Source organism: Candoia aspera, chromosome 2 (assembly GCF_035149785.1).
Source record: "Candoia aspera isolate rCanAsp1 chromosome 2, rCanAsp1.hap2, whole genome shotgun sequence".
NCBI lineage: Eukaryota > Metazoa > Chordata > Lepidosauria > Squamata > Boidae > Candoia > Candoia aspera.
The window spans coordinates 149,352,243-149,377,006 of record NC_086154.1 but is presented as its reverse complement, the minus strand read 5'-3'; the positions used below and the strand labels follow the sequence as shown (position 1 = coordinate 149,377,006).

The following is a 24,764-nucleotide window of genomic DNA, read 5'->3' as shown; positions in this document are numbered from 1 at the left end:
GTTTGTGATGTGAGCTCCATCTCTTGTGGTCTTGATTCCTGTCCCTCCTGGCTAAAAGTGGTGAAAGTGGATCTGAAGCTGAGCAGTAATCAATGCCTGCTTGTGGGAGGAGGAGGTTCCAAGGGACTTAAAAGAGACCTCCCCGCTGGATTCAATAGTGATGCACATCTCTCATCCTATATCCAACCTCCTCTTCTTGGGGAAGATTGATGAGAAAGTGCTAGGACAGCAAGTACAATGGGCTCTGGAAGATTTGGATTGAGACCTGGGCATAGGACAGAAACTGGATGGTTCCATCCTGGACATAGGACAGAAACTGGCTGGATTCATTCTCATTGATGACTTAGGGTAGGACTTGGATTAAAGGTGCATAACTATTCTATCTCCTGGACTTCTCAGTGGCCTTCAACAATGTTGACCACAGTATCCTTCTGGACTGTCTGCTATGGCTGGGAGTGGGAGATGGCATATTGTGGTGGCTCCACACTCCTTTCTGAGCAGACAGGTCCAGGTGGTAGTTGCAGGAACAGAGATATTAAGCCCATTTACACTCCAGTATGTTTAATATCTACATGAAGTCATCCATTGGTTCAGGGTGAAGTAACATCAATATACTGATGATACCCAGACATACATCTCCACCCTGTGCCAAATGAGAGATGCGGAAGAAGTCCTCACCTGGTGCTGGGAGGCCATCAGTGCCTGAATGAGGAAAAACAGGTTCAGACTCAATGCAACCAAGATGGCGTGACTGTTATTTCACAAGTTGACTGGTTCTGGGATCATATCAACTTCAACTCCCAACCCCCTGAAAGAGCAGATCTGCAATCTGAGTATTCTTCTGGATTCATGGTCCCTGCTGGAACAGCAGGGAAAAGCTATGGCCAAGAGGGCCTTTGTCCAGCTTCAGCTGGTGTGCCAACTGCAGCCTTAACTAGAACAGGACACGCTGAGGATGATCACTCACAATCTTGTCTGGATTATTGCAATTCTATATGGGGCTGTCCTTGAAAACTACCCAGAAACTTCGACTGGTGCTAAATTTAGCCACCCATGTGTTTATTGGGCAATCACAATATTGCCAGATAACACTGCTGGGACCTACATTGGCTACTAGTTTGTTTCTGAGTGCAATTAAAGGTGCTGGTTATCACCTAGAAAACCCTATATAGCTCAGGGCCTGAATATTTTTGAGGCTGCCTATCGTGGGTAAATTCTGCCTGCCTAATCTGAAGCTAGCTGCTGGAGGTCCCCAGCTATTGTGGCATATGATAAGAGGGGCACAATGGTAGGCATTCCCAGTGGCACAGTTTGCCCCCAAAGCAAGAGTTGCTCCCACTCTCATGGCCTTTTGGAGATTACCTAAGACCAGGGTCTTCCAGGAGATTGGCACCAAGTATGGAGAAGTTGCTTTCATGTTGTGGTTTTACATCTTGCATTATGACTGTACTGCATTGTTATATTTATTTCCTGTGCTGCTTAGAGCCCCATGGAAAAGAAATGGTTTATAAATCTATACATAAGTAAATATAAATAAATTGGGGAACATCACTCTAGACAACCAGTGTCTCTGGAGCAGGGCCTTGGCAACAAGCAGACCAGTTTGTAATGAATGACTTGGGGCCTAACCCAAACCCATACAATAAACCATGCTTGCTTCTCTTCTGCCAGCATTCACTCTGGTGCTCTTGAGGTCTCCATTACTGCCTGATTCCACCCTCTGGCCCAGCTTTGTGGAGGATACGGGAATCACACACTGGCATCTCTAAGCAAGTAATGGAGAAACCCAATGATCCAGCCAAGAGATGAGATCATCTGTTTTTACATACTGCTTCTTCCATTAAACTGACGAGTAGGGGAGGGAGGCTTTTAAGGGCTGATGAAACCAGCCCTTTGTTTGTCAGAATGATTCTTGCTGCCACTCTGCTCCTTTGTGTGTAAGGCTGATGTGCTCCTGGCAGATCTTTCCCTTTCAAAAGAGATGATGTCATTAGAGAGGTAGCCTCAAAGGGACCAGCAGCATTTCAATGGAGGGAATGGTCCACTGACCACAGAAGAATGCATGGGGAGGAAGAGGGGTAGTAGCTATTGACCCGCATAAGAAGAGCCCTGGTGGTTCAGACCAGTTCAGCATCCTGTTTCCCACAGTGGTCTGTGGGATGCTCACAATTGCTTCTATGTTTATTTTGAAAATGGATATATCCTGACCTTCAAAAAAAAGTTTTCCCAAGGTGGCTTAGTGACCCTTCAAACCTGCAGTTAAAATATTAAAGTAAGAACAGCAGGTAAAAATATACCACATACAGACAGCAAAAGGGGCCCTGAGTGTGGTAATGGTCCCGTTTCTTGGTTGTATTAACATCTTACATTGTTTACTTGGCAGCCATGTATATTTATTTTGTGTTGTAACTGTTTTAATTGTAATTGTTTTATCGTTTTATGGTTTTTATCGTTGTAAGCTGCCCAGTGTCACTTGCTGAGATGGGCGGCTATAAAAATTGAATGAACGAATAAATAAATAAATAAGTAAGTAAGTCAAAACATCTGGGATGAAGTCACTTGAAAGTTCCACTGCAGCCTAAAAATTAACATATTAATATTGTAAATCCCCAAATTAAATGAAATATGGGAGAATAATAAGGGGGGAGGGGTGCCATAAAAAGGCACCAGGTGCGCTTCGGTGGGTAGAGGATTTCAAAATTGGGAGACTGCCACTGAAAAGGATTGGTCTCATTACTGTACCTCCAAAAGTAGAGACAACCAGAAGAAGGCCTCTGAGATCACCTTAAATTGTCTATACAAACGGTCAGACTTCCTTTGGCTCCAATTTGGTTCAGCTTCCCAGAAACTCTACACTACATGCTAGAACATTAGAGCCAATGCCATTTCCAACAGGTGTTAGCCTCTGATAGTTACTGCAGATGCCCTAGCATATATCCACAAATTTATCTGTTTGTTTATCTATCAAACTTTATCACTGCCCATCTCCCTCCCTTCCTGCTTTTTTAACAAATTAACTTGCTTTATTATTTCTAAGTGGCAGTTGCCTATTTACATTCTGCACATTCCTGGACTGTAAATCTCCAAGCCCAACACAAACATATCAAGAAGAAGCATTTCTTCAGATACCATAGTCCCAAGCTGTGAAGGATTTTTTAATTTAATACAAGCATCTTGAATATGGACCAGAAATGAACTGGAAGCCAATGAAGATGACCATAATCCATATTTCAGTCAGCACTCTTGCTTTCATATTACAAGCTAATTGAAGTGTCTGAATAGTCACGTATATGTATATAGTAGACATTGTAGAGAAAATATAAAAACAGGAAAGGAAAAGGAGCAAAAGAAAGGGATAAAAGGCTAGGGTACAAATGAATAAACAAGGGATTTACAAATATCATAGAAATTACAATTTTCCAGTAAATCATTAACTGACTGTGAATAACTGAATGTATTATATTGTTTTAAAAGCCTGAGAATTGCTATTAAGCACCAGCAGAGCATAAATATCAAGAACCAGGGTCAGCACAATATGAGTCACAGAATGAACTTAGGAGCTACACTAAATTCTGTCCACGCCTTTTTTTTTTTAATGCCTTAAAGTCAGTGTTGACTCCTGGCGACTGCCTGGACAAGTCCCTGCAATTTTCTTGGCAAGATTTCAGAAGTGGTTTGCCATTGCCTGCTTCCTAGTGCTGAGGGAGAGTGACTGGCCCAAGGTCACCCAGCTGGCTTCATGCCCACAGCATGACTAGAACTCAGGGTCTCCCGGTTTCTAGCCTGGTGCCTTAACCACTTCACGCTACTAAAACCCTATAAAATTGAAGTATAGACTTTGTATAGAGAGGAACCCAGATTTTGGATGTGGTGTAAATCCATGTATTGAGTTATAGTCTAGGGATGGTTTCCAATTTGAATTAAATTCTGGGTCAGATTTGCTTTTAAGATACAAAGTTATTCTAGATATTGAAGCATCCTCTCGCTGAAGTTTCTGAAAAATATTTAAGGCAGCTCTACAGTGTAAATGTAGCCAAGAGAAGGAGCTTGTTGCCTGATGATATGTGGGAGAAATTGACTTCAGGAGAGAGTAAGGAAAGAAAGTTCCAGAGCCACAACATCATTGAGAGCACTCTGGTTCCCATGTCTCTGATTTCTATTTCAAATCACCTCTTCTGATCACTCAGACAGACTTCGGGGGTGGGGGATGGGGTTATTTGATGTGGGTATATTGATCTTCTATTTCTCTGGCAAGCCTACTGATCCTCCAGCAGCTTCACAGTCCCATGAATCAGTTTCGTAGGTTTCATTGTTAGGACTATCAGTCTGCTGGGAGATCAAGAGTCCTGTCAGAAGAGGCATAAGTACATAAGGGAAAAAGTGGGGTGGTGGGTGCTAAATAAATAAAGCCAATCAAGGTTTGAATCCCCAACTCATCCCAACTACATGTTCAGCTTCATGTAATTGTGAAATCTTGTGTGTTTTCTTTAACATTTTCTGATATTTTTTTAATAAAAAATGTGAGGAATAAGAATTAATCTGAATCAGTGCTTACCATTGTGGTGACCAAAAATAAAATGAGGGGATTAAAGGGCCCATGCCTGGGGCTCCTCCTCACAGCCCTGTTACTGTGCTTTCATCCTGTCTTTTCGCTGGGAGGAAAGTATATTGACATAACTTGCGCTGCCATTAAAACTCAACCTTTACCACTTCTGAGCTACAATGCCAGGCAGTGTGGCTGCCTTTATATAATTGTGAAATGTGTGACACTTTCAGGGCAGCAATTGGATTCCCTGTGGTCCATCACACCCAGGTGATGCTGGGTGGAACAGGAAAGGACCACAGGAAAGGACCTTTGGAGGGCCGTAGCCTTTGGCTTTTGTGCCCTGGGGAGGGACACATGATGGAATCTGCTGAGAACTGAAGGCATTTAATAAGCTCCTCCACAAGCACTTATCATAGGTACAGGCACCTGGGAGCATGCCTAGAAGGTCACAGCCTCCAAGGCTACAACTGCCTCCTCCTCTACTGCACCTGTGGTGTTCTGTCACCCTGAAGTTCTCACCATGTCTCAAAAACACCCTGGAATTCCCCATGTCCTTTTTTGAGACTGTTCAAGATCAGTAGCTCCTGTTGGGAACCATTAGGTGATGGCCCCATTGACATCAATGCCTGGAGATCAATGGGTAAACAGCCACGATCTCCCAAAAGGTCAGCCCCACCTGACCCCATACCAGGCAAGAAGAAAAGATAGCATTTGCCTTTAATCTATTGATGGGACTTTCTTAGCCTGATCAGGCATCTCAGTTCCCTTAGCTTCCCCAGTTTGAAGCTTCTACTCCAATAAGAGCACTGAAGTGATGCAAGAGGCTGTATCATAGTATGTCAGCCCTTTAAGGTAGGCCAGACAAATAAACCAATGCCATATAGGTCTAAAACTACTTTTATTCGAACAGCTACAGCTCTTCTAGTCCTTCAAGGCCATTCCCTGTGCCCTCTACATAGGAGGAGATTGTGAATTGGTAATCAACAAGGGCTAATTTTGAAACCATCATTCCTTCTCTCAAGGTTACTTAAATTAGGGCCTTTGGCCTTCATCTTGGGATCACTGGGTCTGCAGTCAATCACTACTGGGGAGCATTTTCCCCCAGCTTCCCTCAGTGGCCTCCAGGACCTCCATGGTCCCTGTGTTATCCAGCATACCAGAAACCTGATTGTTGAGATAGTCCTTGGCGTGTTACCCCGTAAGTCTTCCTAATTAACTAAGTTCATCCTAAGAACTCATGACAGTGCTGAACAAGTGGTAGTTATGACTAGTCCTCATACTTATGTAGGTCACAGCACCCCCACAGTCACATGATCGCCATTTGCGACCTTCTTTGCCAGCTTCCTACAAGCAAAGTCAATGGGGAAGCTGGCAGGAGGTCACAAATGGCAACCACATGATGTCCTTGCTTAACAGCCCACAGTGATTTGCTTAACAACAGCAACTGGAAGTGCCAGAATTTCCGTTGCTAAGCAGCACAATCACATGGCATCACACTTTACAACCACTTTGTTTAGCAATAGAAATTCTGGGCCCAATTATTGTTGTTAAGTGATGCTGTTACACCAAGGGCAATCTTAGAAGTATGACTTCCTGCACAAAACTTTTGTGACTTCTGGATTGTCCTCATCCTCCTCATTGCACCCTGATGGCTTCACAAAACATCTTTTTGGCAGGATTCTCATTCCTGAAGGGAAAGTTTGACTTCAGACAAGTTGTTCCATTGATTCTATCTGGGTTGGGCAAAGCAGTACCTTGGTGATAAACATGACTTAAATAATTATTAATAGAGAAAATCACCCACTCATCATAGGAAGGGGGAAACTCCTTTTCTGTCTAACCTTCCCTAGAAGATGAAAATGGGTATGTTGCCAAGGTGATTAGAACTGTAAAAGGAGGCTGTGCCTCTCTCTGTGTGTACTGTGCTTTCATAAACTATTTTTGGAAATTTGCTTCACCTAGGTTTTTTGCTGTGAATCATAGATAACACTCCTACCCAGGTTGGAGGGAAGATGGGATTCTCCATGACAAAAATCAAGTTGTTGATGCCTTTGTTCTGATATCCGGTTGAAACAAGTGGAAAAGATAGGAAGGCTAAAAGCATTGCTTTTCATGCACAGTGACATATAGCTCTGCCTTTAGGAAATCTGTAACGACACTTTGCTTTCGCCATGCTTTCCATGATTTCATCATTCATGCTTTAATTTACTTGCCTTCATCTTATTCTGTATTTTCTCCTTTGCATTTTCTGTGTTACCATAAATTATTATAAACTATCTTGTGTGTTCTTCTTGAACACAAAAGCAGCATATAAATCAAATAAATATTAGCATTCCCTAATCAAGCCACCGCCAAATCTATAGAACTGGAGGTATAAGCTTGTGCTAAAATGGGCTACACTTGGAGCACAGAAACATGGCAGAGCCATAGGAAGGTCAGTTGAGAGATTGGCTCAGGTCTCACACCTTGCTAAGGTGTGGCTTCCTTAACACAGTGTATTTACAAGCCTCTACTGGCTACATCCATACAACATGCAAATCCCATAGACCAACCACTGTAGGGCGGTGTAAACCTAGCCACAGAGCCAATTTATGGGGAAGTGAGCAAAGGGAGGAACGATGGAGATGATCTGGCTGTTGCACAGATCAAGGTCTTGAGGCAGTAGCAAAGGTGTTTTAGAGGAAAGCATTGGGCTGCCCGTAGCAGAAAGTTATGGGAGAAAGGAAGAATACCATCAAGTAGGTAAGCCAAGGGTTAAATTAGACACTTCTTGATTATCTGAGGTGCTCTTATACAGTGCAACCCACTTGCCTGAGTCATTTCACATCCACCTACTTTAATCTGTCCTCCTGACCCTCATCTGCCTGCAGACTGGCTTTTCTACCATTTGGATAGCAGTGGGAGGCTAGATCCAGGTCATGGGATCTACTTTTAGGGAGCCCCTCCTAAGTACCACCAGAGGTTTAGCTCAGGCAGATTCCATTATTTTACAGGATTGATTAATCCAAAGAGAGGGAACAGCCTAAAGTCATTCAGTTATAAACCTTTTGGGTGTGTTTGATCTAATATTGAATTGGGTATGCACTCTAAGTTCACTGGAAGTTAAGATTTTCATTGAAAAGAAAAAAGAAAATCTGCACCCGAGAAACCATGGCCAAAGCAACTTTCAGTTTTTGTCAGGAGCTAAAGCCCTGTATCACGTGTATCTTTCCTGTCTAAACCACCCTTGCCATTTGATCTTATCTGGAATAAGCTCCAATGTATTCAGCAATACTTGACTAGACAGAGTTGAACATGGTTAGTATTTGGATGGGAGGCCACCAGGAAATATCAGGACTGTAGGGATACATTGGGAAGTTAAGGAAAAAATCCCCATGGCAGGCCCTGGCAAATTACTTCTGTCCTGTTGCCTAGAAAATTCCTTGGATGTGCCCGGGAAGTCACCAGGAGTCAAGCGTGATCTTTAGTTTTACTCTAAAGTAAATGCATATAGGATTGTTGCCTGGGTGATCCTGTGAATCCATTCCAAGAGACAGAGGCAGCTTGTTATTTTGGATGCAATTAAGGGTGACCCATACAGGCTTTTGAAAAAAAAAGTTTTATTTTTACTTTACTGTATCTGCACACTGCTGTTGTACAAAGTGGCCCAGAAACATGAAATTCATCTTTGATACAGTGTGGCATATAAATCTTCTAAGAACTGGATGCATTCTTGAGATCTCTTGTGGCATAGTGTTGCTGCAATTGTAAGAAGACACCACTAAAACAGCCAAACTGGCTGGCCTAATTTAGCCTGTTATGGAGATAGCTGGCGGCTGTTCTCATCGGTTGCCAGTACTGAATGAGAAGCCTCTGCCCCGCTGAGGGAAATAAGGCTGTGTAGAAGCAGAAGACCCAAGATCCAAATGGGAGGGTGTCGGGCTGATAAGATCTGAGAGGGTTGCAAGTATCTAGGGGCTTACTGCCTCCACACCAAGCACATTCCAGAGTATATCTCGTTCTCACCCTTTATATTTGTTAATAAATATAACACCTTCCAGAATAAACCAAACTGAGCAACAGCCCTGGCCTTTTCACCCCTATGTTTTAAATTGCGTGTAAAAGTCCAACAGGAAATTGCCCCACGTAAGCCCTGTTGATCTAAACCGGTGAGCCTATTTCAAGGGATTCCCTTATTACGCCCCCTCCTCCGCTGTTTGCCGAGAGGCTGGAGTGCAACCCCCATCGTCCCCCTCCACGCTGGCCGTGATCATGGGAACTGTGGTCCTGCGCATCGAGGGGGCACCAGGTTGGGGAATGTCGCTCTACCTCCCATCTCGCAAAGCGCTTTACTCTGCACTGGGAACGCAGGACTTCGAGACCGTTCTTCTGAATTAAGCCACCCGGCTCTTGCAGCGGTGACCTGGACCTGATGTGGGTGGAGGGCCACTTTCGCCTATGAACGCCCAAGGACCTCAAGCCGAGGCTGCCGGCGAAGGACCCCTCCCCGCCACCCAAAGGCACCGCCTAAAGCCCACTTCCCGCCCTTCGCCCTCGCAGCTGCAGAAAGCACCAGATTCCCCTCGTGCGCGCGCACGGAAACACTCCGCCTCTCGCAGAAGCCCAGTCCAACCAATGAGGAGTCCGCTGGGCGGGGCTCCCGGCTGTACACAGCCACCACGTGCAGCTGGGGTGGGGACTGGCAGCCGCCAAGCATCCGAGAAGGCAGAGTCAGCAGCGACGGCGGCGTTGGGGGCCTTGGTTCGAGGCTCTTCGAGCAAGGAGTGGGTGGCCGCCGGGAGGAACTCAGCCATCCTTTCATCTCCTCCATCGTCCATTCTTCCTTCCTCTGCCCTCTTTCTCGGGGATCTTAAGAAAATAAAAAGTCGCTCCCGTCGTTGCAAAGTTAGCTGTAGCAATCGAGCAAGGTTGTCAGCCAGCTGCTGGAGGGTCCATCCGCTCGCTCTCTCCCCCGCTGCAGATGGAGGCGACCCAGTACTTCGTCGCTCCTGCTGCGATAGCAGCGACGGCGGTTCTCTTTTTTTCTTGGTGACGGAAGCAAAGAAACAGACTGAATCGGGGCTGGGGGGTGGGGTGGAGTAATCGTTGAGATTCAGAGGAAGTCAGCCGCGCTGGTTGGACCAAACCGCATCACCGACCGGAGCAAAACACTCAGGCTGCACAAGGTTGGTTGGCTGCCCTGGGCCCTGGACATCTTGCAGAGATTCTCGTTTCTCTCGCTCACCTCCTTCCGAAAACCGGGCACTTGCTGCGGGATCCGAACAAACGGCTTCTAAGGGGTCTATACGGCTGAAGTTACGTGCAGGCGTGTTTTTAATTTGCGGTTGCTGCCATCCAACACGGCGAAACGGGCTGCAAGGCGTAGGGAAAATAGAGCAAGAAAATCGGGTAAGAAAGAAACGCTTACACACGTTTCAGATTTTCTTCAGCGGTACCGCCAAGGTTGGACTTGGCCCGGGATTAGCTGGGGGACCTATTTTCAGTTACGCTAAAGTTTTATTCCAGTTATGCCCTTCCTTGAGAAATAGTTCCCATGAAGTGTAATGATGGCTTCTAGGCACGCGCAGAGGGCCTTCTCCACCGCTGATCGTGAGCCGTCTGGCATGCGGTCCATCTCCAAGGCAAAGGTTCATTTTCAGCACGTGCAGCATGCCAGCCTTTGAGCCAGGCAACCTTCCCCACATGCAGGGCAGCACCGCTAGAGCAAAGGAGGTGGATGGAAAGAAATGCCATTTTAGAGACTGAGCACCCTATTCTGGAACTGTGTGCTCATTTTCCTGAGAATATTTGAATTGCTTTGGCTTACAACAGCCGTATAAGGTAGGCCAGCATTGTTCTCAGAGGTCTGATTGGAAGCTTGTCTGAGGCCTCCAGATAAGCATTTAATGGGAAAGGCAAGATTCAAAGCAGAGACTTCTTGATTTACTATTTATTTTGGGAGCAAAAAGATTATTGGATCTTAGTACAGGCATTCAGAACATTCCTTTGTCCCCATAGGTAATAATGAATTATTTGTCTTGCTGTCACTTTAAAATTCTGGAGGCTTCTAGCAGTTAAAAAGAAGAAGTGGGGGGGGGGGGGGCTTGAAGGCCCAAGACATGAAGGAAACATATTCTAATTCTCCCCATAGTTAATATGGGGAAACAATCCTCAAGGAAATTCTCCAGCAGATGCTCCACAGGGGCTAGCACAGGAGAACTTCTCCACTTTGTCATCTTTAAGGGCTCTTTTAATGGCTCTAAGGCACATGGAAAAATCAGCAGTAGAAATCCAAGCTTGTGGTTAATTTTGCTGTGGAATGACTGCATGGCTTTTGGGGAGCTGCACATTCTGAATTCTGTGAACTTGCCAACATAACCCCCTTCATAAGATTGTTAGGAAGGCCAGGGCAGTAAAATACTTGACAAATTAAAAGCTCTGCAGAACTGATAAATGGTCATTGCTTTCAAGCTCCCCTGGGTAAATCAAGTTAACTTTCTGATACAGAGAGCATTCTAATTTGGAAAATAAATTCTGCTGAATTCTTCTCCTTAAAGGACTGGGAATAAGCACTGCTTAATTAGCCTATTCATATTCCCTGCATACAGATAACAGATAACAAAATAAGCACATGTACTGTAGAGCAGTGGTGTTATATGCATGTAGTAAGCCATGGCCTACTTAACCGTGATTTATTGTGTGAACCACTAGGTTCACACAACGTGCTAAATCAAAACCAAACTACAGAGCAATATAATGCACGAACTCAGCCTGTATTTCTGTTCTGTTCCACTGGCTAAGGCAAAAACAGAGTTGAATCATAGAGTTGAGGGGAGCTGTCTAGTCATTAATCAGCCTACACACCTTGCTCTCTTATTCCCATCATGTCCCCACATCTTAGCCTTACTGGGTTGTCCAAACATCATTTGTTTTACCAAAGCCAAGACTTGTAGTAGATTAAATGGACTCAGCATGTGGTGGAAGCATAGCCATTGCTCTTTATGGGGATTTCAGTCCATGTTCATTATAGCTTGTTCATCTTTTTAACCAGCTCTGGCAATCTTGGCAAAAAGCTTGAATTGCAGCTGTTGACACCTGATGTCAGTTTCTCTGCTATGAAAAACTTTCCTCTTGAAAGCATAGGAATAAAACAGGTTGCTGTCTGGTTAGCTGGCAACCCAACACTATGACTTAAGGATTATGAAATCCATAATTAAGTCATCCTAAGTGCTACTTATTCATATTTTTGTAACTGGATACAGAGGTTTGCACATTAAATATACCAACAGTTAAATAGTTTTGAAGGATGTATCATGTGTATAAGAAGATGCCATCCTTTCCCTTTAAAATACACTGTAAGTTGGGAGGTTGGTCCATTTCCTGGGATGTGTTACATGTCTGTTTTTGGCATTAATCTGCCCACATTCAAGCCCTTCAAAACTTTGTGCTAGGCTGTAATCGCTACTTAGAGCCCAAACTATGATATAAGTGACCTTTAAGACCAGTTCACCAGCACACATGCACAGCAGAACATGTCATGGCCTCTCCTGTTCTGCCTCCCCAGGTATATAACTTCTAGAGAAACTAGGGGCCTTTCAGCTTGGGTGTGTGTGTGTGTGAGAGAGAGAGAGAGAGACAATGAGTGGTATTCCATTGTTCTACTTTGCTGGCAGGATTACTTCTAACCCCAGTACTGTAAATGCTGAGTGTCGAGATGGTGTTCTTGAAAAAGTGACATTTAGCTATTTTATTTTATTTTCTGTCTGAACTTCATTATTTTTATAAATAACTCAAGGCGACAAGCATACCTAATACTCCTTCCTCATCTTATTTTCCCCACAACAAGAACCCTGTGAGGTGAGTTGGGCTGAGAAAGAATGACATACAGTTGCAAAAAGTTGCATTATACTGACTGTGGTCACAAACATGCTTAATCAGTACAAGGAAAGAATTAGCTTCTGATTAGTTCTAACCTTGCTCATCTTTTGTAAGTGTGCTGTGCAGACCCTGCCTTGGTTAGTTCATGGATCAGTGGGTTGTGGGAACCCCAGAAATAGGTTAATCTCGTGGGAATGCAGCCATCAAGTCAGGTTCTGGTCCAGGTAGCTCAATTGTACATCTGAACTAAGAGGGGCTTCCTCTCATTTTAGACAGGGAATCGTTCCCGCTTTACCTGGAATGTCAGGGGTTGAACTGGGAGCCTTTTGGACACAACGCAGATGCTCTGCCACCGAGCTATGGCACTTGGCAAACTCCATTTCCTCCTTCCCTTAGTGTAGCCTCAGTCGGTGCTGCTACCGCCACCCCCCGCTGGGTCAAAGATGTGACTGACTGGCCAGTTGAGGCTGGCCACCTCTTCCCTGACAAACGAAAAGGCCCTGGAGGGGCTACTGTGGGCCTCTCTTTCTGCTGCCCTCTAATTCTTGGCAATTGCAGCTGTCTTCCCTTTGGTTGCCAGGAAGTCTCTGTCAGCATCTGGCCAGGATGGAGGGGGACAGCAAGGTGCCAGGAAGGGAACACGCACTTCCCGTGTTTCCCTTACCCAGTTGCTTACTCTCCCGCTCTCCCTCTTGTTCCCCACTCCCCCTCTCCCCCTTTGCTTTTCCATTGCAGGTTTGACCAGGGATGGCTTTCAAAGCCACCATAGCAACACCCTGTTCTCTGGAGTCCTGAGGCATCCTTCGCTGCTTGCTTGCTCTGTCTCGCAGCCCGGGGTGGTCCTTCTTCTTTTCCCACTCCCCGCAGGCTTATGTGGATGCCTTCTTGCCACAGACCCACTCTCCCCTGGCCTCTGCTCCAGCACATCCTCTCCAGGGGAGTTGGGTAGACTGGACTTGGAGCACCACAGGAGGAACTTCTTCAGGCTGGCCACATATGTGGTGGCTCTGCTCAGCCTGCCAAGCTGAGGCAATAACTCAAAAGAGCAGCAACAGCACAAAGGTTATTTCAGATAAACAAGACGCTCTGGATTTACGGAGGTGAAGTTTCATCCGGCGGCCTCTCTATAGTGGCCAATTTTTGCTAAGCCACGCTAATCAGGGATCCTGGGAGCAAAGCAGAGCAGCATCTGAATACAGCTCATTGTTTGGGGCAATTCCTTCATCAGGCCTTTTCTTTTCCAGACCTTCTCCAGAAAATCCCAGGTTCCAGGTTTTGTTTGATGCCCTCGTCTTTGTTTGGAAAGACTGCAGCTGCTGCTTTTTCCTGCCAACAGATTGAAAGATGACTTCTGCTCATAAAGTCATGCTCCAGGATGCCCTTTTCTTGTTTTTCTAGCAAAAACTGTCACAACTGGGTGAAGGACAAGACCATCTATACTGGCAGCACAATGTAGACATTTCTCTGGAGCAAGAACTTGGGATCTTCCAGTCCCTGGTTTGGAACATTCCCTGCCTTCTGGCAGAACCATCCCCTACGTGTGTGCATGTGCACTCTCTCTCTCTCTCTCACACACACAAACACACACACACGTACAGATTTCAGGCGCTGGAAGAGCGGAAACAAGCCAAGTGGCAAGCACGACTCCTCTTGTCAGGCTGATGCATCAGGGTGACTGGGACAATTCAGACGGTATCTTGAGATTCTGCCAAGGTTGACACAAGGCTTTGGACCAAGAAAGTTCCAGCCCCAAAACGGTGGTTTACAGCCTTATGGAAGACCTGGGCAAGTCCACGTTGTGGCTGCAGGCCGAGCTGGCCTCTCCTTCTCCGTGCTTTCATATTCTGGATTGCCGCAGCCGGGAGCTGTATGATTCATCCCATGTGGAGCGGGCGCTGAGCGTGGCCCTCCCAGGATTACTCCTGCGCCGCCTGCGGAAGGGGAGCCTGGCAGTCCGATCCTTGCTGCCTGGGCCCCCTCAGGGGCTCTGCGAGAACCTGGTTTTGCTGTATGATGAGGGGACAATCCAGCTCCCGCAGCCAGACAACCAGGAGGAGGAAGAAGAATCGGTGCTGCTCACACTGTTGCAGAAGCTCCGGGAGGAGGGCTGCCTGGCCTACTACCTGCAGGGTAGGTGTGCAGAGTGGAGCAGTCTAGGCAGGAGAAGGAAATGGCCTACCAATTCCTGACTGGTGCAGCAGGGTAAAGATGGGGCTGGGCCAAAATTGTGGTTGCTGGAATGCAACTAGAGAGTTCCCTTCTGTTTTTTAAAAGCCCACTCATAAATTGGGAGATGCGGAAACGGGGTCCCCTATCCTACTTATTGGTTGTCTTTCCCTGCCCTGCTGGTGTGTACTTCCTCATCTCTCAACCATTCAAATGGGTGAGATTCCAGGTGTGCCACAAAGGGAATGGGTGAAAAATCCTTTGGTTTGAATCAGTGTTTCTCAACCTCAGCAACTTTTAAGACATGTGGACTTCAACTCCCAGAATTCCCCAGCCAGCATGCTGGCTGGAGAATTCTGGGAGTTGTAGTCCACACATCTTAAAGTGGCTGAGATTGAGAAACACTGGTTTGAATGAATGCAGACCTGGTTACATCTCCCATTTTGGCACAGTCAGATCCATATATTCTAGCATCCCATGTCACAATGACCAGCCAGATATGTCTTGGAAGCCCTGACCAAGAGGAGCCCTGACCAAGAGGAACACAGTGTCATTCTCACACTCCTGCCCAGCTACTGTTATCTGTTGCTGGAAGTGATACGTAGGCATCAGGATTAATAGCCACTGATGGAGTCACTGTCCATCAATTTCTTCAATTGCCTTTTAGAAGCATTAGGGTTGGTGGCTATCTTTCAATAAGGAATTTCAGGTAATAACTAAGTTCTGAAGGAAGGTCTAATTATTATTTGTTGTGAATGTCTCACTGTTCATCCAAAGTGAAAATAACTTTTCTGTACCCACTTTCTCCATACAAGGAATTATTTTACAGAGCTCTGTCACATTCCCCAGGATTTACTTTTTCTTAAGCTAGAAAATGCTAGCCACTGTAACTTCTCAAACTCTACAGTATCTTTTTTGAGATGTGATAACCAGCGTCATGCACTGTGTTCCAAGCATAAGTCACATAATTGGTTTATAAGGACACTACTGGCATTTCAGTTTGGTCACTTTTATAATGACCTGTGTTTTGAAATTTGTATTTTTCACAGCAGTTAGATCAATGGATTATTGATGGATCATTTAAAAAGTTATCATCCCCCTAGCCTTTCCTAGCCAGTTTCTGCTAGATTAGGCACCATCAGGTTATATGTATGTATGTGTACATCATTTTAATGTCCTTTCTTCTCTTTAGAAAGTTCTCTACTCCTCCTTGTTTGAATCAAGCTAAATAATTTGATTGTCGGCACATTTGGCCATATCACTGCCCGCTTCTAGGATCAGATCACTAATAAAAACAGATAAAAGACATTTCTCCCAGCAGGACCCCTTGTGCTTACATCTCTTCATTGTAAGAACTAGTTCTACCCCAGGACTTCTAAATTTGCTTCAAAGGGCCCTGAACATTCAATTAAACAATGGCCACGCTGGCTGGACAGCACCAGAAGTGCAATTGAAACGATCCTAGCTATTGAATTAAATCATAGATCTGCCTGCCTCAGTAGGGTCAGTGAACCTCTAGGGAGTCAGGCAAAAGTCTTCTCCGGCTCAGTTCCTTGCCATTTTTTTATTGAGGATATTTGAATGCTATGTGTGATGCTCCCTGTATTTGATAATTGGTGACTCGTCAAGTGTAGAAGGGCCAGCCAAAGTGAAAGAAAAGTGCTGGGAATGGATTGATTCACTGCACTGGAACTTCCTTCTAGTCTAGTTTTGCAATTCTGATGACCACCTCAAGTACAGAAATAAAGCAAGCCACCCATTGAATATAAAGGCTCCCTCAAATCCATGGTCATGTCTACGTAGGTTCCCTGGGGACACAGTGGAAATTGTTTGCTATTGCCATATTCTAGGATGTTTCTGGACTTGGTCCTGATCTTCTTAGATTTTTTCAAGATTAGCTACAATCAGTTAGGAGCTTCATCTACTGCCTGTCATGCAAAAGAGTCCACTGGAGTTGGACGACTAATTAATTCAAATAATGAATAAAAATTAAGAAGGTAAAAGACAGGAGGGCTCATCCCAGGAGGAGAAACATTGGCAACTCAACACTGACAAGTTCTTCAGGGGAGGCTTAACACCAATCCAAAATATACTGGGCTTGACCCATTCCAGAATCCACTGGTTGATAGGGATGTCAGCAAACTGTTGTAATTATGCTTTTTACCAACCTTTTGATCTGCAGACATTTAATCCCTGATTCTTTCCAACACCTTTCTTGCTGATCTCTGCATAACATTCTGCAGTTAAGAAGCACTGATTTTTTTTCTCTGCTCCATTGGCAACTTCTAGATTAGCAATATTTTTGGTAAGTTTGACCCAGAAGGGGGGGCCACTCTTGCCTTACCTGTACTTTGTTGTAATTGAAGCATTTGGAGCAGATTTTACCCAATAACCCTGAAATAACTTTTCCCCCCAATAAATAGTTTCCATATAGTTGGGTGCTCACCCTGTTCTTCTGGAAACATTGATTAAACAGGAGATGTAGCAGCTATAGTTTCTCCTGCAGACTTTTTTATCTGGTTCTCACTGTGGGAAGGGTCCAGGGTTATGTGACAGAGCAGCCATGGAAAGAGATGGACAAAAGGAAGTGAAATCAGTTGTCTCAGTACTGCAACTTTGGTAACTTGCTAGTAATGAAAAAATAACAACTTGGGACTAGGCTAATTAATAGATGGCCTTTTCTGTTAAAGATCTGGACAGTTGATGGGCTTATTTATTCCTTAAATAAATAAATAATCTTGCATCATGACCCGGTGGGCTTTTTCTGCAGAGATGCCAATATTCTGACATGATTTCCCCTTGCCCCCCACATTACGCCAAATTCATGAGGTTTCTGTGAACAACCTATCTGGCCATCTAGGTATTTTCTGTGTGAATGTCAGATTAATGTTTTTTTAATTTCTGCCTTTGTTTTTTCTTCTCCCCTCCCCCTTCCTTATTGCTGTATATATTTTGATAACCTTATTAATTCAGTAGTTTTTATTATGTATTTTATAGCTTTCAACCACTTTGAGGTGCTTATCTCATAGGATTATAAGACAATATAATAATCTGCAAAAGTGTAAAGATACAAACACAGTACAAAAGTATGAAGATCTTGCAGTTAGGTCACTCAGTTTCAGCACTCAATGTTAAGAAGCTGCTTTAGGCTGGATTTCAGATACTTTTATCATTAAAATGCAAAAAAGATCCTATAGGGATGTGCAAAATTCAGCAATTCAGGAATGGAATAGTGTAGAAAATCAGGGACACCCTCATTCCAGGGAGTTTCCCTGAACCACTCTCAAAACAGCATGGTCCAGAGGAGGTTCAACATGGTTCAGAGAGGGGAATGATGCAGAGAGCTCTATCCCCAAATCATTGGATTTTGCACATCCCTGGCCTATTATTAGCCTAGAGCAGTGTTTCTCAACCATGGCAACTTGAAAATGTATGGACTTCAACTCCCAGAATTCCCCAGCCAGCATGGTTGGCTGGGAAATTCTGGGAGTTGGAGTCTACACATCTTCAAACTGCCAAGGTTGAGAAACACTGGCCTAGAGGCTAGAAAAGTCCCATTTATTTATTTGTTTATTGTGGATGCAAATCTGGGTGGCTGACAGCACTTTACAAAGAATACAGAAAACAGCATCAACAAAAGTATAAAAACCTACAAAAGTTGCTAAGATCAAACCCAATAAATACTCAACAGTAACAGTAACATCTCACAGCCATGTTACTTTCCAACCCTCATGCCCTAAAGCTTATCCAGGTTTTCACTGCCATGTGAAAGGTCAGCAGAGTTGGGGGCAATTTAGACTTGGGGGGGTATGGTATCCCAAAGGGCAGGCACTGTGATAGAAAAGGCCCACACCCTAGGTCCCATTAGATGGAATTCTTTAATTGAGGGGAAATGGAGCATACCCCATTGGTTGGACCTGGTGGGTAGAAACAACCAGGGAGAGGCAGCCCTGCAAGTAACCCCACCCCATGCCATGAAGGGCTTTGTAGATGACGACCAGCACCAAGTACAATTCCATCCAGAATCACATTGGGAGTCAGGGCAGCTCATGGAGCAGAGGTGAAACATGGGCGTACCAAGGGACGCCCATAACTGTCCATGCCACTGCATTCTGGACTAGTTGTGGCTTCTGGATGGTCTTCAAGAGCAGCCCCATGTAGAACACATTGCAGTAATCCACCTAGGAAGTAACTGAGGTGTGAGTGACCATGAGCAGTGCCTCCTGGTCCAGGAAAGGATGCAGCTGGCACACAAAACAAAGTTGTGCAAAAGCTCTCCTGACCATAGCTGCTACCTACTCTTTGAACTGGAAGCATGAGTCCCAGAGGAACCCCAGATTGTCCACTTGTTCTGTTTGGGGTGGTACAACCCCATCCAGAATCAAAATAGGCTCTAAAACCCACAGGCACTTGTGCCATGGTTGAGCTGAAGTCCGTTCTTTCCCATCCAGTCTCCAGATATTGAGACAGAACTTCCACAGTCCAAGGTAGAAATGTACAGCTACATATCATCAGCATACTGATGATCCCTCACTCTGTGCTGTCAGGTGGCCTCAATCAGTGGCTTCATGTAGGTATTAAATAGAGTGGGGAGAGTGTGAAGCCCTGAGGGACCCCACAGAGAAGGGGCCATGGGCTAGATCTCTTCCCATGGAACAAAAGTTATCCAAAATGGTCAGATCCAGCAATGGCTTCTGGAGGAAGGAGTAAACTACCACCTCTGTCAAGTATGAAGTCATCACTACCACACATTTTCTCCTGGAAAGCCTTAGCCAACCAGGAGGGACGTGGGTTCAATGCCCAGGTGTCCAAGCTAGCAGTCCCAAGAACCCTGTCCCTTTCATCAGGACCAACAGGATCAGACTCATCCCAGATAACCAACCCAGACTGAGTCTCAGTCACCTCCATATGCTCTGCTTCAAGGCCGAAGTCCAGTTTGGAGCAAATCTGAGCAGCTTTATCTGACAGATGCCTCACATCTTCCTCAGAGCAGCTTGAGGGGAAAAGAAATCTCTGGCTCAACCCTCCCCAGGAGGAGCTGGGTCACTCTCAACAAGGTCACCAGGCAGCTATCTGTGGATGCAGTGAGGCTGAAAAATACAGCACTAGCATTAATATTCACCCAGTTTAAGAGAAATCAGGACAATATGCTGAAGTTGAATGGTTCATGCAGCTTACTTCCTGCCTTGGATGTGGATGGATCTTCCCTGTGACTTGTGGGGTGGTAGAGAACAAGGTTTGCCACATCCTATAATATGCTGCCTGTAACACTGATGCTGTTCTTTCTTGGATCTGCCCTTCCTCCAGGAGGCTTCAATAAATTCCAGGCTGAATGGCCCCATCTGTGTGAAACCAACCTTGACGCAGCCAGTGCCAGTAACTCTCCTGTTCCTCTGGCGGCTCCCATCGTGGGGCTGGGAGGCCTGAGCCTAAGTTCAGATGGCTCAGATGCAGAGTCAGAGCCCCTAAGCAGCGGCATGGAGTCTGAAGGCGTGAGTCCCCCCTCCTTTCCTGTGCAGATCCTACCCAATCTCTACCTGGGATGTGCACGTGACTCTGCCAACATGGACACTCTGGCCAAACTGGGAATTCACTACATCCTCAATGTGACTCCAAACCTACCAAACCTCTTTGAGAAGAATGGCGACTTCCATTACAAGCAAATTCCCATCTCAGATCACTGGAGCCAGAATCTTTCTCAGTTCTTCCCTGAAGCTATTGATTTCATTGGTGAGTGACAGAAAGCTGAAGGGTAATAATACCATGGTGATGGTGATGGTGATGGTGATGGTGATGTGATTGATCATGTGCCATCAAGTCATTTTCAGCTCCTGGCAACCGCATAGATTTTCTCCATGCCGATCTATCCCTAATCTGGTCTTTCAGGCCTTCCAACAGTACACTATAAAATACAAGTAGTACATTGTATTATTTGGGTACAGTGGTATTCATACAGTGTTGACTGGAGATTATTAACACTCTAATGCTTAGATAACTTAAAGATAAAGAAAAAAAGAAAGTTTGTTCGTTTACTGAATTTATACAAAGGCCCATCTGACTTGCATGTGACTCTGGGCGCCATACACAAAACAAATACTAGCAATCCAGATAATTCATTCACGAATTATTTGTTATATAATAACAGTTTCTGTCTTAAGCCTGATGCTTAATACTAGGGTCTCCACTGTATTGTAGGTATGGTTGTTTATGCATATTAAAAAAAGAAACAAAAAGAAACAACATTTTTTTTAAAAAAGCTATTTGATTTCTAACTTCCCCTTTCTTGTGCCTCTACCAGTTTGCGGTGTTTATAAGCATTTGGGCCCCCTTAGAAACCAGTAATACCCCACTGTTGAACACATGGGCTAGATTACTCTGGAGGAGTCCGGGGCTAAAAGGTCAACTGCTGAAAACCAATTAACATGAATATTCTGAGGTAAAGGGTGGCTTTTTTTTTCAGAGGGGGGGCGCTTGTAAGCCCAGACTGAAGTAGGGATCTGATTTCTCAAGCCCTCTGGTCACCCTTGAATGAAATGCGTTCCTGGAAATGAAAGCTTATAGCTGTGCTTATCTCTCCAGGGGTCAGTCATAAGGGAGAAACCCTTTATAAATAAACAACATTCTTCAGATCTCAGAGATTTCTGCAAGATAATCAGTCTAAGGCTTTCCATGATCTCTCTAATGGAGATAGCCAATACATAAAATGGGGAGCGCATTGGGGTTCACTTCCATTCTCTGCCCTAAATTGGAAAAGATTGCCCCTCTGCAATCAAACCAATTAGCAGAGAAGCTGAAATGGGGTTTTTCCAACCCTGGGTCCTTTTCAGTGAGTTGTTGGAGCCTGGAGTTTGTGTGAAGACCAAAACAAAGGAGGCCAAGGTACTTCTCTGTTGACCAAAACCGGGCAGAAGGTTTGGCTTTCAATATATGTTGCTGGCCTGTCACACCTGAAAGTCTCCTATTGCCTATCAGTTGCAGGGGGATCAGTGCTGTGCAGCCCTGTTCCCTGAAGAAGGCTTTTGAGGCCTAAAGCATGCACCCAGCCTTGGATAGCTTGACAGCCCCCTAAAGCTTGTGAGGTTCCCCCATCAAGCCTTTTTCACTAGTTTTCATCTCATGACCCCTTTACCACATAATTCTGAACAGCCCATTGTCCATCAGTCAGGTGAGGTACAGTAAATGTAGCTCAAAGCCTGCACGGAAATAACTTCTTGACTTAGAGAGGGAAGTAGAAAATAGTGCTTATTTATTTCAGTGTGATTCACTGGGAAACCTGCTCAGAGCAAGGCATTCAGTTTTCAGGTAGCCTGTGCTGATTTCCAGTCATATTGCGAAAAGACCAGAGCGTGTGGCCCAAATTGGCTTAGGCTTTTGCGCAGGGCCAATGACAGCCTATCCGAGAATGTGGAGGATGCATGCTAAGTGGTTGAAGGTCAGGTCCTTGCTCCAGCTGCTTGCTGCCAACTAAATTTGAGTATTTATAATGACATTCATCACTCTGATTGGTTCATCTAACCACCAGTCATAAGGAACATACTGTATATTTCTTCCCACCTATTCCTTTCCTTCTGCCGTAAGCCTGCAATCACTGTTAAATGAATCAAAGCTTTTTTCTTGTTTTCAGCTGTTTCACCTTTCCCATACATTTGGATCTTGGGTCATTTTGATCATGTGCTGGTGTGGCCTGCAATGCTATGTAAAATATGACATCTCAATATTAATGTTTAGGTCACAAATAAGCAAGATGAATTATTTTCCAAAGTTTTTGCTCAGTTAGAAAGGTACTTCTGGTTAGTTAACATAATGTAATCCAGTTATGACTACTGGACAATATCATAGCAAAGCATTCTACCTCTCATTTCAAACTATTTATTGCAATATGGATATGACTAGGTTGATTATGAAATTGAAGTCCCCGTTTTGCTTCATCTGTGAAAATCTTATTTCAGATGATGTATTTTTATGTGTTAGACGCCAGGCACAAAGATGGAAAAATGCAAAGTCATACAGAAGGTTGCTGTTGGATTCACAAACACGTCACAGGAATAAAGATGTGCCATTTCATTTTTCTAGCTCAGAGTTAACCAATTCCACTTACTTAGAAATGGCCTTGTGTATGATTGCATCCACTTGACGATCTATCTATTATCTCTTTGCCAGATGAGGCCCTCTCTCGGAACTGTGGCATTCTGGTGCACTGCTTGGCAGGGATCAGTCGCTCAGTTACCGTCACTGTAGCCTACCTCATGCAGAAGCTCAACCTGTCCCTCAACGATGCCTATGATTTGGTGAAGCGAAAGAAGTCCAATATCTCACCCAACTTCAATTTCATGGGGCAGCTGCTGGATTTTGAGAAGTCCCTGGGGCTCAGCCAGGGCAGCCGGCGGCCTGCCTCAGACCAGACCTGCTTCTTCACCTCGCCAACCAATGACAGTGTCTTTGAGCTGGATCCTACGTAGGAGCCAAAAGGGTGCTACTTTCTCACCGATGTCCACCAACACCTCCTGTTCTTTGGTTCTACCTGCCTGCCCTGGTGGCAGAGCCCTCTGGGACCAGCTGAATACCTCACACAAGAGAGGGAGGTGCCTCTTTCAGGAACAACTGCCACTTCCAGCAAAGGTTCTCATTGCCTTTTGGATTTTCTGAAATGTCAACAGCAATGTTGTCCTTACTAAACTTGCAGCCAGGCTGACAGGGCCACACCAGTAACCAAAGACTCTTCTCCTCCTCCCTTTCTCCCAAAAGCCCTGTACAGACCAAGAAACCAACACTTTTCTGGGGCCTCCTGTTTCTAGAATGTTTGGTCTGGACATTACAGCATGTCGAACTTGATCCAGATCGCCCTCTTTTAAAATTTCAATATTTGGAATGGAACATGTCAGGGCTGGAACCTGCCAGTTATTAATGATGCTGATCATATATTGAATGTTTTATGGTTTTCTTGTGTTTCTCCTTCTCCAGCCATAATTTAGAAATTAGGCAGAGACCTGCAGCTCTCCCATAAGAATCTTCTGTAGGCAGGACTTTTGGTGATAGAAGCCTTCACCAGCTGTGTTAGGTTATTACTCCAAACACCTCCAGTGAGCATGGCCAAATGATGACCTCTGGAGCGCTCTTAACCGAAGAAGGCTGCTCTAGAGTCATCTCTTTCCGTTTGAGAAGTGAGGGGAAGGAACATAATTCTAACATGGTTATCCTGGAATGACTAAAAAGATTTTATAGAAATTTTAACACAGAGTTCTGTATTTTAGAAGTGAGACAACAGAGTTCCCCAGCTCTCTTGCTGAGACCAGGATGAACGATAGAATCGAGGAATCAGTGTTACAGCTTACACAAATGTAACCTCTAGAGATATCTTAAAGAACCTTGACTAGCTCTGATGGTACAGGAGCTGCAAAAATAGGTTGGAGAATCTGCAGTCTTAAACTTTGTTGATGCTAGGAATTAATATCAGCAGAACAGACCCTGAAAGCTCCAGTTCTGGGACTCAATCTCCAGTGCTGTACCAGGTCCAGAATTGGAACAGGTTTAAATGTTTGTACGATAACCTTAACTCTCCCATCAGTCCCAAAGCTACGGATGCTCTCAGCATGCCCAAAGCGCTCATTCAGTCACTCTGCAGTCCATTCAGGATTTAGGCAGAGAGAAATAAAATTGGGGGGGTGGGGGGGAGAAGCTATGGAAAAGAATCACAGTGGGAAAGCATAAGTATTAGAAGCGGAAATCTTGGTTGTTACACAACCGGTCTTGGGTTGTGGGATTAAATAGAGCAGCTCTGCATTTTGTATCTGTATTTGTACAAATGTTGAGTTTGTATGTGTGCCTTAATACTTGCATGAAAGCAACTAGACCTGCGAATGTGTGTACTAGGCATTGTCTGAGTAGTAACTGCCTGCAAGGGTTAATTTGTGCCCAGGTTTTGTTCCCCAAATTTCAATCTGGAACTTTTCAGTATTAGAGCTCAATTCCAGGATCACGCGAGGTCATAGCAAAAAGACAAAAGCTCTGAGCATTACAGGAAAAGAAAGTGTGTACAGAGGGACAGTGTTTCTTACTCAACAAATTTAACTAGGAAGAAAACTGGAGACTTGGCAATGTCAAAATTTTCTCTGATTACTTAAAATCAAGTTAACCACTATGTGTACATGAGAATGGTCAGACAATAAATTGTGGGTGTGCTTAAAAGATATCCAAG

At 44.7% G+C, this 24,764-nt stretch overlaps 1 protein-coding gene across 1 annotated transcript; it reads left to right on the top strand.

Moving 5' to 3' along the window:
• Positions 1-12,802: 12,802 nt before the first annotated feature.
• Positions 12,803-24,052, top strand: DUSP9 (dual specificity phosphatase 9). The gene is made up of 3 exons (XM_063294221.1): positions 12,803-14,533; positions 19,877-20,299; positions 22,730-24,052. Exons 1-3 carry the CDS (start codon positions 14,176-14,178, stop codon positions 23,026-23,028), a joined length of 1,080 nt encoding a protein of 359 aa, XP_063150291.1. The 5' UTR covers positions 12,803-14,175; the 3' UTR covers positions 23,029-24,052.
• Positions 24,053-24,764: the final 712 nt, after the last annotated feature.

What these genes read in the sequence shown, in the direction of transcription:
- DUSP9 (XM_063294221.1), top strand. Translation starts at nt 14,176, where the DNA reads ATGGAAGACCTGGGCAAGTCCACGTTGTGGCTGCAGGCCGAGCTGGCC. An exon ending in CCTGGCCTACTACCTGCAGG is followed by an intron (nt 14,534 to 19,876) that starts GTAGGTGTGCAG and finishes CCCTTCCTCCAG; the next exon opens with GAGGCTTCAATAAATTCCAG. An exon ending in TGAAGCTATTGATTTCATTG is followed by an intron (nt 20,300 to 22,729) that starts GTGAGTGACAGA and finishes TCTCTTTGCCAG; the next exon opens with ATGAGGCCCTCTCTCGGAAC.